Consider the following 17653-nt stretch of genomic DNA (forward strand, 5'->3'; position numbering starts at 1 on the left):
TAACTTTCGTTATGTTCATCTGCATGCTTCATCTGATAGAAAGTATGACTTTCATTAACTCTGTGAGATAATGAAAACTACTAGGGACAGAGACATGGCAAAGTTTATGACTTTCATTATTTCCAAACTTAATGAAAACTACTAGGGACAGAGACCATGGCAAAGTTCATGATTTAATTTATTCTCTCACTAACAACAAACACAAACTCCACACTAACGACAAGTACTAACCTCAGCACAAATGACAAAACTTCATCGTAAATGTTTTGTCAAGACTTCATCGTAAATGTTTTGTCAAGACTTCATCGTAAATGTTTTGTCATGACTTCTTCGTAAATGTTTTGTCAAGACTTTGTCAAGACTTCATCGTAAATGCTTTGTCATGACTTCTTCGTAAATGTTTTGTCAAGACTTCTTCGTATATATTTTGTCAAGACTTCATCGTAAATGTTTTGTCAAGACTTTGTCAAGACTTCATCGTAAATGCTTTGTCATGACTTCTTCGTAAATGATTTGTCATAACTTCATCGTAAATGTTTTGTCAAGACTTCATCGTAAATGCTTTGTCATGACTTTGTCAAGGTTTCATCGTAAATGACTTTGTCATAACTTCTTCGTAAATGATTTGTCATAACTTCATCGTAAATGCTTTGTCATGACTTTGTCAAGGTTTCATCGTAAATGATTTGTCAAGATTTCATCGTATATGTTTTGTCAAGATTTCATCGTAAATGATTTGTCATGATTTCATCGTAAATGTTTTGTCAAGATTTCATCGAACTTCTTCGTATATGTTTTGTCAAGATTTCTTCGCATATGCTTTGTCATAAGTTCTTCGTAAATGTTTTGTCATGATTTTGTCAAGGTTTCATCGTAAATGATTTGTCATGACTTTGTCATAAGTTCTTCGTAAATGATTTGTCATGACTTTGTCAAAACTTCTTCGTAAATGCTTCATCGAACTTAAACGTAAACACTTTGTCATGATTTCATGGTATACGTTTTGTCAAGACTTTGTCGTATATGTTTTGTCAAGATTTCTTCGTAAATGATTTGTCAAGATTTCTTCGTAAATGATTTGTCATGACTTTGTCAAAACTTCTTCGTAAATGCTTTGTCATGACTTCATCGAAACTAAACATAAATGCTTTGTCATGATTTCATCGTAAATGCTTTGTCATGATTTCATCGTAAACTAAACGTAAACACTTTGTCAAAACTTAAACGTAAACACTTTGTCATGATTTCATCGTAATGAGTGTAAATGACCCAAAAATAATGTTTAGGTGAAGAGGTGAGATCTCACCTGTTTTTTCACCTCTTTTTTCATCCTCGCCGCTTAGCGGCTCAGATTGCTTTAGCTTTCTCGTGAATTTACACCAAAAATAATGTTTTGTCATGACTTCTTCGTAAATGTTTTGTATAAACTTCTTCGTAAATGCTTTGTCATGACTTCATCGAACTTAAACGTAAATGCTTTGTCAAAACTTCTTCGTAAATGCTTTGTCGAACTTAAACGTAAACGCTTTGTCATGATTTCATCGAACTTAAACGTATATGTTTTGTCATGACTTCTTCGTAAATGTTTTGTCAAAACTTCATCGTATATGCTTTGTCATGACTTCTTCGTAAATGTTTTGTCAAGACTTCGTCGTAAATGTTTTGTCAAAACTTCATCGTAAATGCTTTGTCGAACTTAAACGTAAATGTTTTCAGTGTTACCATGTTACCATGTGCTACCAGGTTATTTAACTTCTCTTAAAATTACTGACAACATGACATTTTGACAACAGGTACGAAAGGAGGAAGGCACTCATGAATTATTTTTGAATAACTGATGGTGTTACCATGTTACCATGTGCTACCAGGTTATTTAACTTCTTTTAAAAATGATGACAACATGACATTTTGACAACACAGCAGGATTAATGCAAAAATAAATTCCAATCATACTTTATAAAGCTTCATTTACAAGTATTTCATCGTATATGTTTTGTCATGACTTCATCGTAAATGCTTTGTCATGACTTCATCGTAAACTAAACGTAAATGTTTTGTTATGATTTCATCGTAAATATTTGTCATGACTTCATCGTAAACTAAACGTAAATGTTTTGTTATGATTTCATCGTAAATGCTTTGTCATGATTTCATCGTAAATGATTTGTCATGACTTCATCGAAACTAAACATAAATGCTTTGTCATGATTTCATCGTAAATGTTTTGTCATGACTTCTTCGTATATTTTTGTCATGATTTCATCGTAAATGCTTTGTCATGACTTCATCGTAAATGTTTTGTTATGATTTCATCGTAAATGCTTTGTCATGATTTCATCGTAAACACTTTGTCAAAACTTCATCGTAAATGTTTTGTCGAAACTTCTTCGTAAACACTTTGTCAAAACTTCGTCGTATATGTTTTGTCATGATTTCATCGTAAACACTTTGTCAAACATAAACGTAAACACTTTGTCAAAACTTCATCGTATATGTTTTGTCAAAACTTCATCGAACTTAAACGTATATGTTTTGTCATGATTTCATCGTATATGTTTTGTCATGATTTCTTCGTAAATGCTTTGTCAAAACTTCTTCGTAAACACTTCATCGAAACTAAACATAAATGCTTTGTCATGATTTCATCGTAAATGTTTTGTCATGACTTCATCGTAAATGCTTTGTCATGATTTCATCGTAAATGTTTTGTCATGACTTCTTCGTATATGCTTTGTCATGACTTCTTCGTAAATGTTTTGTCAAAACTTCATCGTATATGCTTTGTCATGACTTCTTCGTAAATGTTTTGTCAAGACTTCGTCGTAAATGTTTTGTCAAAACTTCATCGTAAATGCTTTGTCGAACTTAAACGTAAATGTTTTCAGTGTTACCATGTTACCATGTGCTACCAGGTTATTTAACTTCTCTTAAAATTACTGACAACATGACATTTTGACAACAGGTACGAAAGGAGGAAGGCACTTATGAATTATTTTTGAATAACTGATGGTGTTACCATGTTACCATGTGCTACCAGGTTATTTAACTTCTTTTAAAAATGATGACAACATGACATTTTGACAACACAGCAGGATTAATGCAAAAATAAATTCCAATCATACTTTATAAAGCTTCATTTACAAGTATTTCATCGTATATGTTTTGTCATGACTTCATCGTAAATGCTTTGTCATGACTTCATCGTAAACTAAACGTAAATGTTTTGTTATGATTTCATCGTAAATATTTGTCATGACTTCATCGTAAACTAAACGTAAATGTTTTGTTATGATTTCATCGTAAATGCTTTGTCATGATTTCATCGTAAATGATTTGTCATGACTTCATCGAAACTAAACATAAATGCTTTGTCATGATTTCATCGTAAATGTTTTGTCATGACTTCTTCGTATATGTTTTGTCATGATTTCATCGTAAATGCTTTGTCATGACTTCATCGTAAATGTTTTGTTATGATTTCATCGTAAATGCTTTGTCATGATTTCATCGTAAACACTTTGTCAAAACTTCATCGTAAATGTTTTGTCGAAACTTCTTCGTAAACACTTTGTCAAAACTTCGTCGTATATGTTTTGTCATGATTTCATCGTAAACACTTTGTCAAACATAAACGTAAACACTTTGTCAAAACTTCATCGTATATGTTTTGTCAAAACTTCATCGAACTTAAACGTATATGTTTTGTCATGATTTCATCGTATATGTTTTGTCATGATTTCTTCGTAAATGCTTTGTCAAAACTTCTTCGTAAACACTTCATCGAAACTAAACATAAATGCTTTGTCATGATTTCATCGTAAATGTTTTGTCATGACTTCATCGTAAATGCTTTGTCATGATTTCATCGTAAATGTTTTGTCATGACTTCTTCGTATATGCTTTGTCATGATTTCATCGTAAATGTTTTGTCATGACTTCATCGTAAATGTAGTTAGTATGGTTATCTTGGTTATGGTGGCACTGCGTTCCACCTTACCCAAGATAATGGTTTGACACTTTACAAAACCATTAACGTATATTTACAACACAAACGACAACACTAACTTAACCTTAAATATTTACAAAGCCGCCAACCACTTCACTAACGAACTCACTAATGTAAAAAATAAACGTTCTCACTATCGTTCTCACTAACGACTTCACTAATGTTCTCATAAATTTTCCTCAATATCTTCATCATCAGTGTTAACCCTATTGTAGTCATACTTGAAGCCATAAACTTTCTCTAACTTCTTAACGTACAATTTACATAACTTACCTTCGTCATCGTATGGTTTAATGATATAACTATTTCTATCTTTATACACAGTCAATGAAAAGTCAACTGGTCTCGGATGTATTTGAAAGAACATGTTATGTTCAGGAAGGAAGAATAAATGTTTAAATGTATGTTTGTTATACTGTGGAATTCGAATGAGTTGCTTTTGTTCTGTCATTTATATAAAATTAAAATAAAAAATAAAATAAAAATAAACTTAAAATTAATGATATCACCACCCTCACACGTATGAAAACATAGCACAAAAATAAATTTAGGTGAAGTGGTGAGATCTCACCTCTTTTTTCACATGTTTTTTCACCCTGTTGAATTCATTGCTTTATAACTCTCTTCCTTTATCCAACTCTTCTAACTTCTTCTTAAGTTCAGCAATGTTGTCCTCATGAAGTTTAATCTTTCTCAAAATTCCTTCTCTATCTAATGGTTGCTTTATCTTTCTAAACTGAACTCTACCATCCTTCATAGTATGAATGTAAAAACCTTCTGGAAATAGTTCCTGATTTAATGTATTCTACCAAAAACTTTTGTTTCATTGCTTCAGTGACTTTAGTCGTCATTTCAATCAAATAAAAATTATAATATTAAATAAAAATAACGTTATTTTTTCAGTAAGGAAACGCAGGAGTTTTACGATTTATTTGAGGAGTAGGTTCTGGTTTAAATGTTGGAGTCGGTTTTGGAGTTGACTTTTGAACAGGAGTTTGTAATTCCATAGGTTCAGGAGTCATTGAAAGTGTTGTTTGTGAAGGCGTTGGTTTTGGCGATGGTGTCGGAGTTTGTTTAACTTCAGCTACTTCAGTATTATTTACAACATTTGCTTTATTTCTTTTCAACATCATTACTGCTCCTGCTGTAGCTAGCAAACCTAGTGGGAGACCATATTTTATATAAGGACTTGACCAAATGCTATTTTTGACAGGAGCTGGTGGAACACCTAACCTTGGTGAGACTGCTCTTTGCCATTGTGCAGCTCGTAAGAAATATTCAATAGTGTGCTCCATAATCGTTTGGTAAAGTTTGTTTCATAGATGGTGAAGGTTCACGAGAGCTTGATGAAGAACTCATTTATAAGCCTTTAAAAATAAACGTTCATCCTTTATTCCTCACTGTCGTCCGTAGCTAAGTTATAGTCATCTAATCTTATTATGGGGATGCCATTAGCACGCACCTGAATGGCAAAGCAACAATCCCTCATAAATCCAATAAGTGGCTTTGGTACGTTTTCAGTTGCTAGTTCAATAGGTCCTTTAACAGACAATTTGTATGTTATTGGAGCAGTAGATGTTTGACCTTGCTGGAAGCAAAAGTCCACTTCTGTTGGAAAACCACATAAGAAATGTGTGTTGTCATAGCTATCCCATTTATGTTCCACACTACCATCATCCACCAATGACCTCATAACATCTTCATTAAATCCTATCATATCATTGTTTGTATTGCAAGCGTTCGCAACCATTTCATAAAATACAGGTCCATATGAATTTTTCAGGTTCTGCAGGCATATTTCCATAAGCTCCCATGGAAAGCTGAAGATATTTAAACTTAGGGTTCTCAAAATTAACATAATAGTTGTCTTTCTTTCTAAATAGTGCCCAAATACTTTTAACATTAATAGGTGTATAAGCTGCTGTAAATGTGCACTTGAACTATCTGTATTCTTTGAGAATGAACCGTCCATAGGAATCCAATCCATAACTTTAACAGGAAAACATAAAGCCTCGTTTGTATAATGTTCTACAAGTTCTGTATAAATGTTAGGGTCTAAAGAGAATGACTTTGGATGAATGAAACATTCATTAAAATCCATCTTTGTTCGAAATAGTTGCTGGGTTACAGTTGTAATAGTAACTGTTCCACTAGCTTCTACTGCCTTCGTTATCATAGTGAATGGTTCATTCCATGGAACAAATTTATTTGTCGGTGGATTTGAATCTGAAGCAAATGCAACTTTAAGAGTTGAATTGAAAGCAATGATATCATTTACAGATATAGATGTGCATTGTAAGGCGTCGCTTACTGAACTTTACTTTTAAGCTGAATGTTTCCTGCAAAAGCTGGAATAAATCGAAGAGCTTCTAATGGAAGGAATCTTCTAACAGGAATTCTTAAACGAAGCTTAAAATCAAATGATTTTCCTGCTGTAATTGGACCACTAACAATTTGTCCTGTTCTGCATGTTCCCGAATGACTCCATACATCTTCATGTCGAGTCTTCGAGAAACATCTACTTTCTTTATTTGTTCGGTAGTTTGTGAGTTTGAAGTTATATATGCTTCTTCTCTTGCGTTGTCTTGAGAATATACGATACGACCATTTGCAAGGATTTGATATCCAGCAACTGCATAGAAAAGCGTCATCGAAACCAATCCAAAATCCTGGTGGGTTTGTTTTATTGGAACCTGAACCAATTTATTTATCTACAATAAATTAACCTTCCATTTTATACGTAATGAATGTATTGTAAGGGTCCAACATATTTTCACCAGGAGGTGAGAGATTGGATGTTACCCATGTGTTATCTTTAGCAGTTCCAGGTTGTGATGGAATCTTTGCGTCAGAATATTTTCTATTAGTGTCACCAATTTGAACTGCATTGTCTATGATATCGAAATATGAGCGAATCTGATGAATATGCTCTGCTGGAGTAAATTCGTTTAGCTGTTCGTTCTGCATGTATTTACTTCAGATAAAAATATCTATTTACTTCATTATTCCACTCTTCTTCTTGGCATTCGTGGTGGAAGTTGTTTCTTGACATTTTCAATGAACTGTACATTCTCTTTTGTCTCAACTTCTTTCACTGGTGGGTCAGGTTCTTTGACTCGGTTTGTTTTTCAATGAAAATTCACGAACTTTGCAATAAACTCTTGGTTCGTTATTGAAAGTACATCTGGCTTCTTTTCTTCTTGTTCTATTGACTTTTCAGTTTGAACAAAGGCTTAACATGGGCTTCGTGGACTTCACCCTTGCCATACACCTTAATGTTGTCGCTTTCTGCATTCGCTAATGGAACCTTTCTTTTTCTTACGTATATTTTACCATCTTTACTCTGACTTACGTAATAGAAAGGATGTTGTATTCCTCTTGCGTCATTTAATATAATAGACTCTCGCTCTGATTTTGACAAGCTCATTTTACATCGGTTAAAGTTTTAATTTTGTTTTTTATCTGCAGTCAAATGACTCAGACAAGCCCTACGGACAAGACCCAAGGGGGTCATAGATGTTGAAGCATTGAAGAAAGAAATTCGTGAGCAAATTTTATCCGAACTGAAGGAAACAAAAACAAGAACAAAAGCCAGAGAGACCAAAGAGAAAACTTAGTGAAAAACAACTTGCTGCATTAGCTGCTGGAAGACAAAAGAACCCACGTTTGCTGGCGAAGAAAGCTAGAGAAGAAGCTGAAGCAAAAGCTAAAGAAGCTGAAGCAAAGAAAGAGTAAATGGTTTATTTTTATCCGAATTAAATGTATAGACAAATACCTTTATCTGTTTGCGTTCAGTAGTGAAAACCCTGACGTCAAAATAAAGGGGAACAGAGTAACGTTTAAGTTTCCAACAGACTGGATTGTGAACATAAATGAAGAGAAGTACATTGGCATAACAGCTATGTATATAACACGTGCTTTCAGAAAGGTTGACTTTATACTTCAAGTCGAGATAGAAAATGACGAACAGTCTTTAAGCGCCCAAAACATTCACATATACAAATACTTTAAAGACGATACAACATTGCAACAATGTATGATTTCATTTAATGAGATGTTCGAAAAAAGTTTAACATTGAAGTACAAACTTTACAGCCTTTACGTGAGTTTCTTGCACAACTGAAAGAAGAAGGTAGTCAGCCACAACTTATAGACTTTCATTATGAATTTAATGAAAATGCTGATGGAACTCATGACTGTCAATTCATTGTATTCTCACCATTCAATGAAGTAGCTAAAGAGAAAGAAAATCCATTACGTATAAGATTTCAAATCTCTGAACCAAGTGATGATTTCAAGAATGTTTTCAATTATGATGCAATGCTTCCGAGGAAAAATGAATTTTCCGTAATTAGATTTCCAGGTATTTGGGATAGAAAGCAAGCTATATTATATTCAAACTTAAGTAAAGGAGTTGAAAATGAGTTCATTGGTCATACAAGAACTTCACCACTTCCTAACCCTAAATACTATAAATTAACTGGCTTCAATCGTGAGTTTTGGATAGACATGTTCTCCACTCATGACCATAAAGCACCTGTTTTGCTACATCCAGACCATAAGGACTGTCTCTACATTGAAGCACAACTCTTAAACTCTACCATCGCAGTATTGTAAATGACCACATGAGCTTATTTTTATCACGAATGACCTCATTCATGACCTCATTGCTGACAAAAATAAATGACCTCAGAACTTCAACTTACGAATAAAGCTTGTTTTAGTTGTTATTGAGAAGTTAAACTTCTCTTCAAAGCAAGGTTGACATGACTTACATAAGTCAAATCCAATCTCTTGACCATCATGAAGTGCTTTGTAAAGTTTCATTAAACTGAACTCAGAGTCTTTGTCATATGTTCCAACAGGTATGTGAATGTTCTTATCTTCATTGTAATAGCATTGTATAGCTTCAGGAAACATTTCATTTGCTGTTAAAGCAAGGACGTCTTGTTTGACACCTTTGCAACGTGCATGGAATGCAACTTCATTTAAATCGTTAGTGAGTAAGTCTATGTAAGTCTTCTTTCCACAAAATATTGACTTGTATGCTAAACTTTGTTTTCCAGGTGTTATTTCTGCGAAGTCAGAATGGAACTGACCTAATGTTTTACCAATAAGTTCTCTACCGTATCTCTTCTTAAACTCTGCTGCAAGCTTTGGTATGTCTTCATTGAAAATATGCATGCTATCACAGTCCTGGTAAAATATTTGAAGTCCCATATCTTCTGCAGTACAGAATACTTCACACATTATTCTCTTCGACATAGACAGAATGTTAACACCAAGTGGACAGAAGTTAAAGTGTCTGCAAATGCTTTTCGTTAGCTTGAAAATAGTTTTATCTGAACCATCCAAACCTTCGAACTTCACTATATGGTTGTAGTTTCTGATGGCATATCTTATAGCATCTTTGTCATTTACTATGGTTATTTTTGACTCAATATGAGATAGAATAGTTTTGCCATAAATACTGTTCAGAATGAGCTTTATATTTTCTTGCAAAGGATTTCCTTCTTTCTTATACTTTAACCTTAACTCAAACAACTTCTTTACTTCATCTCTTATTCTAATATCTCTGTTTCCATCGTAATAGTATCCTTGCAACACTTCACATTTGACACCTTGATATTTTATGAGGTCTTGTAATGTTATATGGTCAACATACATTAAACAGCAAGTGTTTGAACTTCTGGGAACGTTAAGTTCTGGATTTAGTTCAGGGTCACAAACTATTAAAGGAAAGTGTCTATGTATTCCAATCTCTGTTATCTTAATGAGAACAAAGAAGCCAGACATAAACTTTTCACCAATGGGTTCCTTTTGGTCGTCATCGAATAAATGTCTCATGAGATACTCTGTGCTTAACATTTCTTCCTTCAATACTTTCGGTATACCTTCTAAAGTATAGAGTCTTGCAATTGCTGAAGGGTATAATGAAACAGCGTCGAAGTCAGCAATGAGTTTCTTTTCGCTCTTTTGTTTCATGTTATCTGACAGCATACATCTTCCACCTTGAATACAGCGTGAAATAAATTCTCTTGGTTTATTTGAGAGGTCATATAAATTTCCATTCGGGAAGTACACTCTGTTCTCAAACAATTTGTTAGCAATAGAACAAATACTAACGTAGTCATAAACGTTTAAATCAAATTCTTTCAATATGTCATTGCGGAACTTAACAAAACCTTCTCTTAAAATTCTTACATCTTGTTTGCAATAAAATGAGCTATACTTTTCTAAGTCGAAGTGGTTCTCATCTATTCTGCAACCTTTGATGGAATCTATGTTTTTCATGAATGTATCTGCATCCCGGATAAACTTACATGCTTCAGAAATGACACCAATTCTGTTGTCATTTGCTAACAAAACACTGCTGTAGTAGTTGTATGGAAATCTTCTTTCGGTCCTGTTTGTAAGTTAAACATAGCAGGAAATAGTTTAAGCTTCTTATTTATAACACTGTAAGAGTCTTTTATAATAATTGCCCTTCCTTTATATAAGCCAGTTATTTGCATTGTTCGTGAACCTTTAATGATGGGAGTTCCTTTCACTTCTGTCATGTGTCTTAAGATGAAGTTTATATCATAGCTGAGGTTATGGAAATATATTAAACTCTTGTCAGGAAGTCGTTCCAAAAATTCTGTTGCACAGTTCTGACCCCATATGCTTTCACTCACTGAACCATCTTCACTGTCGTAACAGATGTTAAAAGCTTTATGAAAGCCGTCTGTGCTACACTCAAAGTCAGCAAAGAAAACGTGCTCAGGAATGAACTTGCACTTATTTTTATTTACTTCTTTTGACTCTGCTTTCTTCTTCAGTTGTACACAATACTTTGGAGCATATGTCAAATCTTTAAATGGTGCAAGGTTCTGTTTATATAAGTCAGTCGTATATGTGAAAAGTTCTCCATAAGAAATAGGTTCGAAATATTTGCACTCCCACAATGTTTTCATAACATCCCATAACGGTGTTGTTCTATCATAACGAACTACATATTTTTCTCTCTCTTTGTATAAATCTTCATCTGTTTCTCAATGTTCATTCCACCACACTCCTTCAAGATTTCTATATAGTTGCGAATGAAATATGTTGTCATTGGTAATCTTTCATTTAGCATGTAGTGGTCTTCAACAAGAAGTAAGTCAAGAGTTCGAACAGTTTCACATTCTTTTGGTGTGTATCTCTTTATTTCATTATGTCTTGAGTCATTGAAATAACCAATGGTAACATTAAATGCTATACCTGTTGCGTCAGAAATTTCTTGTACTTTACTTTGAGGAAAGTCTCTAACACGAATGACTTCTCTCATGTGGTCAATAGTCTCTCCATCTACTCCAGCCTGAATGCAAGCATAAACGAAACAATTGTCTTCTGTCATAAGTGTTGCAGTTCTTTTGTTCAATTCATTGAAGATTTGGTAGCGCTCAAGATTTATAGGTAATGTGCAAAGATACTTCCAGAACTGACCGCTTCTCTTCTTATAAAACTTCTTTTCACCATTATCTTTCCAAAAGCTTTCTATAAGTGCTGGGTTTCCTGTTTGCTTAAGAGCTTCCAAAATGGCTTTCTGGTCATTTGTCAGTGTGCTTTCATCTCTATATGGTCTCTTTTTTGGTTTGCCTTTCTTTACATCTGACATCGTTAAGCCTTCATATTCTGTTAAATCATACATCTTTATTTCGGTAAGATTCTTTATGTTTGTCAAGAAGAAGTCATAGTGCATTTCAACAATACCTGCAGCATTTGCTTCTATCTCTGATATAAAGTTCTCCTTCAAGAGCTGATGTAGTAATGTTCCAATATTATTGAGGTTTAACGTAGAACATTCATACTTTCCACCAAGTTTATAACATACCATCCATCTTTGTTGGGAGTTTATTTTAATCTTCTCTAAGAGTCTCATGAAAACCTTACCGAAATGTTTGTGTAAGTAGTCTCTGTTTGGTTCATCTAAAGCTTCGATGTTAAAGTCAATGAGTCTATTGCCTGACTTCACATTCCTCTTCCTATTCTCTTCATCTTTCTTTAACCATCTCTCACCTTCTTTTGGTTTGTCGTCAATGGAACGAATGACATCGTTAGCTTTGCGAACTTGTTCTATAGCGCTCTTAAACATCTCTCTTCTCTGTTGTTTCAGTGTGTCGTCTCTTCTTCTTGTTTCACCAACGTTTGCATTTGTTATGTCAAACATTTCTCTTCTTACTTCATGAGGTACTGAACGTTTATGATATAAGTCAATAGCAATGTCATTTAAAGGAAATGCTCTTGCATGGACTTCGTCCTCGCCGCGTTGCGGCTTTATGAACTCATGAATTCTATCATAACTTATTGCACCATTATAGTCATTGAGGATGTCAGCGAGTGCTTTTTTGTTTGTTGCGTAATGTTTTGCTACTTCTATGTTAGCTTCTGTAAGAAGTTGTTTTATTTCCGAGTGTTCTAACTTAGACAACTTCCGATACATCTTTAGTAGGAAATAAAAAAAATATTTTTGAAAAAATTAGATTAGATTTTTTAAAGTTATTTTCAAAATAATTTAATATTTTTATTTTAATGAAACACATGCAAGATTGCAAGTTCTTTTCATACAATGCTCTCGCTACTGCCATCAAGAATGAGTTCAATAATGCTTCAAATGTTAATGTTATCTTTAACAAGAAGTTTGTGAAAGAATCTAAGTTTGGTCAGTATGTCAGACCATTAGCTATCGTCATTGACCGCAAACGTTATACTTCACAAGAGTTAGCAGTAGTTTTGAAACAAAAGAGTTTCTTCGTGAATGTCAAAGATACTCATTATACTGTTATAAAGAACTCTAATATTGACTTCTTCAGTATTGCTTTAAATCTTTCCGAACAGAAAGAATATAAGAAGGGTGAAACATCTGTGAAATATTATCCTTCATCTCTGAAGACAATAACGAACAAAGATGTTATACAGAAATTCTTACCAAAGGTTGAAGAAGCTTCTATTGACATTGACGAAGGAAGTGAAATGGTTGAAGAAATAGACCCTGAAGCTATTTAACCAAAAATATATTTTTGAAGAACTGAAGGTGTCACTACGTCACCATATCACCAGGTTAATTAACTTCTTTTAAAAATGATGACAACATGACATTTTGACAACACACCAGGATTAATGCAAAAATGAATGTTATCGTTAATGTTATCGTTAATGTTATCGTTAATGTTATCGTTTATGTTATCGTTAATGTTATCGTTAATGTTATCAGTGTCGAACATAATTGACGTAGGATTCATGACTTCTTCGTAAATGAGTGTAAATATAGCACAAAAATATATTTTAGGTGAAGAGGTGAGATCTCACCCGTTTTTTCACCTCTTTTTTCACCTCATTCTCTCTTCGTTAATGTTGTCGTGACTTCATCGTTAATGTTGTCGTGACTTCATCGTTAATGTTGCCGTGACTTCATTCTTCCTCTTTGAAGTTATCGAAATATTCTGTTATTTTTTCCTTCAGTAATGTTAAGTCTTCTTTGAATGTAAGTATTGTGCAACCTTTGATGTCATAGTGTGTTTGAGGAAGAGTATTTTTGACAATTTCCTTTATTTGCTCATTCGGTGTCATTGAAATCGGTAAGTTTTCACGATAGAACCAGTTTCTGTCAGATTTATATATTTTAGCTAAGTCATAAAAGCTCTTGTTGTTTCTTCTGACTAAATGCAACATAACCATATCTTTATCTTCTTCATTTTCCAATTCTTCAGTATAAATCATATACTTATAACTCTTTTCCTTTCCTTTTGGTACTGAACGTGGTATTCTTTTCTGTATGCTTTTGTCTTTGGATTCAATGACTTCATCTTTTGCTTGAAGTTTCTTTTCCATCTCTCCGCGTTCTGCTTTATATAGTTCATCTAACATCATGAAAATATAACAAGCATAACGAGGTGAAGCCCACATTGCTACAGCGTTTACTAAAAGTCTATGAACATAATAACCTTTCAAACCAGGAGCCAAATTCTTGCGATTTTCGTACGGAATCTCTTCTCTCGGTTTTCCGAGGAAAGCAATCATATGAGAAAATTCTTCTAAAAGTTCTTTTGTCTGTTGGTTTTCAAACCAATGATATGCTTGCTTTGTAGAACGAAGAGCATTCATTATACTTTGCATTTGGTACATGTCATCTTTGACTGAACGAATGAGACGTAACTGTTTGTTATACTGTATGTACTCGTATTCTTCATTGATGGCTTCATGAACGATAGCAGTTGTTGTGTTCTCTGATGTTGACATTACTGTCTTTACATACAAGATAAAAATTTTTGTTAGAAAAAAAATAGCGTTATTTTCTGACTTTCACAAAAGACCAAAAATAAACGCTTTACATGTATTTTTCAGCAACTTCGTCAAATAATTTTATAGCTTTATCTATCTCATCTACTTCAAACGTTTCTTTACCTTTCGTGGGAGCACCATACATTTTCTCAAAAACTTCAAGCAGTTCTGTTTCTGCGGCTCTCATATCATTAACGAACACAACCTTGACTCTATTGACTGTACTGTCATATCTTTGAGTTATATTATATGTTCTTCCTATCTTATATCTTTTTGTGTTGAAGTCCTTCGGTTTCTGAACGATGTAAAGTAAGCCTTCACTGCAACGTTCCGTATCGAATGAACCATATGTTATGAAGTTATATCCAACAACTGGGTCTAACCATAACAAAACTATTGGTATAAGACTTTTGTCTATAAATATGCTCTTGTTCCATGAAATGCTACTGATATCATGAGCTCAGGATTTCTTGTCAAAATTTTCTGAGTAGAAGCAATTCTAACCCAGTCTTTGTTTTCTTTCCAGAAGTGTTATAATGTCTGACAAAGAATATTTGTTGTATTTCTTTGAGTATCTTACGTTTAAATCACCTATTCTAACCACTTTGGTGTCATTGTCTATCTTTCTAACTGTTTCAAACTCAATGTTTGTCATTACTGTCTTACATACAAGATAAAAAAATAAATAAAAATAAAACTAACTTTATTTTTATCTTTTATGAAAATTCATGAAATTTGGTCATTTTTCAGCAAAAAATAATGTTTAGGTGAAGAGATGAGATCTCACCCGTTTTCTCACCTGTTTTCTCACCTGTTTTTTCACAAGCGTTTTACATGAATTGTACGATGTATATTTGAAATCCTAAACAGTTTCATAGCTTCTATTTCTTCTTTTAGTACATCGAATGTTTTAACGATACCGAAAGTTTCTTTATACTTCTTCTTGACGTCAGATAGAAGGAAATCTTCTGCTGTTGAATAGTTTTTATTAAGAAATGTCAACATATCCATTTTATCTTCTGCTGGCTTTTCTGCTTCTTTCTTTAAGTCTGCATAGTCGTTTCGCATTCTTTCTATCTCTTTGACTGAGTAGTTATATTTTCTTATTGCTGCTTTACATTTTGAACATTGCGGCATCGTTTTTGCGTTATACATTGAAATATAAAACCAGCTAGAACAACTAAGGCGTCAATGGTTTTCTTTAACTCAAAAGCTGCTGGTTTTATCTGTTCATTCCATACTTTACCTCTTCTATCTTTATCTCTTATCTGCCATACACATTCAGCAACTAACGAAACAAAGTTATCGTATGTCTTAAATTCTTCGGATTTGTAAAGGTCAGAAATATTTTTATAAACCATGTCGCAATCTTTGTCCATAACTTTATGGTTGCAATGATATCCTAGAAACTCATAGTTTACCTTTCGTATGAACTTCTTTATTTCTACTGAGTCAGTTGCTTTGACTTCAATTTCGTCGAATTCAGGAATAGTTAGTTTTTGCTGCTGAACTTCAGGTAGTTTAGGCAAATGGTCAATAATATCCTGCATGTCATAAAGATACTGTTCATTTGTTTCATCTTTCGCACTACAGTCTAAATTACTTGTTAAAAGTTCTTGCTTTATCTTCTGGATTTCTGTTTCAAAAGTATATGAAGAAGGAATAAAGTTTTTCATCTCTATCAACATTGACGTAGGATTCATAACTAACGAGTTTGGTGCTGTAGTTTGAATTGTTGTTGTACCGATTGTTGAAATCATATCTTTTATACAAAATAAAAAAATAAATAAAAATAAAACTAACTTTATTTTTTCTATCTTAAGGAAATTCATGAAAACATTTACGAAACATTAACGTAAACATAAACGATAAAATTTATTTCCGGGCTAGTTCTCTAAATGTCATGTTGTCATCATTTTTAAGAGAAGTTAATTAACCTGGTGACATGGTGACGTGGTGACACTGAAAACATTCATGAAAATTCATGAGGGTGAAAAAACAGGTGAAAAAACGGGTGAGATCTCACCTCTTCACCTAAACATTATTTTTGGTGTAAATTTATGAAAACATTCATGAAAATTCATGAGGGTGAAAAAACAGGTGAGAAAACGGGTGAGATCTCACCTCTTCACCTAAACATTATTTTTGGTGTAAATTTATGGTACCATTAATGATATCATGACTGTTCTCATTCATGTCTGATTTACATCTAATGAAAACGTTTAGAAGAATTTTCTTATTCTTTCTGGCTTATTTTTGTCTTTCCAGTACTCCCGCTCTAATGGTCCCAGATGTGTTGGCTTCGACTCTCTCAAGTTCTTAGATGATATAACATCTTCAACGCCTCCTTCATATCTTACTTTATAAGTGTCATCGTTTATGTTATAGCCAAGTATTTCAATAACCACTCCTCGCTTTGCTTCGTCAATGGTTTCAGCAAGTTTGCCATTACTACTTTCAACTAATTTCTGACGAGGATAAAGTGCAATAGAGTCGTCAGCAGCTTTTATAAGATATCCATTACCTTGCGTAGAGTCTACGATATAATAGTTTCTACTTAACCTTAAACGTTTCTTTGTCAACGGTTTGTCGTCAAGAACTACACGAACTTTTGTACCAGGAATGAGGGTAAATTGTGTTGAATTTCTGATATTTTGTGTTTGGCTTCGTTTCTTTTGTATATACTTTTCTTCTGTTGTTGTGTCATTGAATTTGGTGTATGTCCTGTTGTAGAATGTGTTGAGGAATTATATACTTCGAGAAAATGTTTCATTGTTTCTTCGGTAAAGTCTCGCTCTTGGTTTAAATCTCTGAAGTCCTTATGAAGGTTTATGATGCCGAGTATGTTATGGTTATGGTCTTCAGTAGTGTAGTGAGTTATGTTATGCTTAATGAGAAAATCTGTGATTTCATTGCTGAGGTATGCACTGTCTTGGTCTGATGTTAAAGTACTTGGGCTATGTTCTGCTACAAACTTTTGTAAAACTCTTAACACTTCACGAGTTCCTTTATTTTTCATTGGATATGCATATGCTTTACGAGTGTTAACATTAATGAAGATGAGGAATGGTTTATGTCCTCCTTTTCTGCTTTGAATGAGAGTGTCAAATTGGTATGCGTCAGGAGTGTTGGAGTAAATTGGTAAAAAGTAGTCGTAAGGGTTTATTTTTGTTTGATGTACAACATTTTTGTCAAAGAACCTTTTCACTTCAGCTCTGTTAGTAAATCCCCAACTCTTTGCAGCTTCATTGAACTTCTTAAATGACCTCCATGGATGTTGTTCGAATACTTCTTTCAAGCTCATTTATGTAAAGTTAAATTTAGTAATTTCATGCTGTTCGC

The 17653-nt window shown here is 33.5% G+C and overlaps 5 protein-coding genes and 4 pseudogenes across 9 annotated transcripts, besides 2 other annotated features; 2 read left to right on the forward strand and 7 right to left on the reverse strand.

Moving 5' to 3' along the window:
- The first annotated feature begins 3950 nt into the window (after nucleotides 1-3950).
- Nucleotides 3951-4632: a terminal%2Cinverted (terminal inverted repeat of Maverick-1C transposon ID:TVAGG3_0071690).
- Nucleotides 3951-17653: part of a mobile genetic element that runs on past the window's edge.
- On the reverse strand, nucleotides 4906-5326 carry TVAGG3_0071700 (annotated as a pseudogene). The gene has a single exon. A coding segment is annotated over exon 1 (421 nt).
- Nucleotides 8061-8623, forward strand: TVAGG3_0071710 (annotated as a pseudogene). Its single transcript has one exon. A coding segment is annotated over exon 1 (563 nt).
- On the reverse strand, nucleotides 8696-9256 carry TVAGG3_0071720 (organellar and viral DNA polymerase type B; the record flags this gene model as incomplete). Its single annotated transcript, XM_051221743.1, has 1 exon — nucleotides 8696-9256. One exon carries the CDS (start codon nucleotides 9254-9256, stop codon nucleotides 8696-8698), a length of 561 nt encoding a protein of 186 aa, XP_051106729.1.
- TVAGG3_0071730 lies at nucleotides 10596-11387 on the reverse strand (annotated as a pseudogene). Its single transcript has one exon. A coding segment is annotated over exon 1 (792 nt).
- TVAGG3_0071740 (organellar and viral DNA polymerase type B) lies at nucleotides 11524-12473 on the reverse strand (the record flags this gene model as incomplete). The annotated part of the gene is made up of 1 exon (XM_051221744.1): nucleotides 11524-12473. A coding segment is annotated over one exon (950 nt), but the record flags the coding sequence as incomplete, so codon positions are not given.
- TVAGG3_0071750 (uncharacterized protein) lies at nucleotides 12563-13036 on the forward strand (the record flags this gene model as incomplete). The annotated part of the gene is made up of 1 exon (XM_051221745.1): nucleotides 12563-13036. The coding sequence occupies one exon, from the start codon at nucleotides 12563-12565 to the stop codon at nucleotides 13034-13036; it is 474 nt and encodes a 157-aa protein (XP_051106731.1).
- TVAGG3_0071760 (KilA, N-terminal/APSES-type HTH, DNA-binding family) lies at nucleotides 13442-14269 on the reverse strand (the record flags this gene model as incomplete). Its single annotated transcript, XM_051221746.1, has 1 exon — nucleotides 13442-14269. The coding sequence occupies one exon, from the start codon at nucleotides 14267-14269 to the stop codon at nucleotides 13442-13444; it is 828 nt and encodes a 275-aa protein (XP_051106732.1).
- On the reverse strand, nucleotides 15212-16071 carry TVAGG3_0071770 (annotated as a pseudogene). Its single transcript has one exon. A coding segment is annotated over exon 1 (860 nt).
- On the reverse strand, nucleotides 17221-17615 carry TVAGG3_0071780 (integrase core domain containing protein family; the record flags this gene model as incomplete). The annotated part of the gene is made up of 1 exon (XM_051221747.1): nucleotides 17221-17615. A coding segment is annotated over one exon (395 nt), but the record flags the coding sequence as incomplete, so codon positions are not given.

Source organism: Trichomonas vaginalis, chromosome IV (assembly GCF_026262505.1).
Source record: "Trichomonas vaginalis G3 chromosome IV, whole genome shotgun sequence".
Lineage (NCBI taxonomy): Eukaryota > Parabasalia > Trichomonadida > Trichomonadidae > Trichomonas > Trichomonas vaginalis.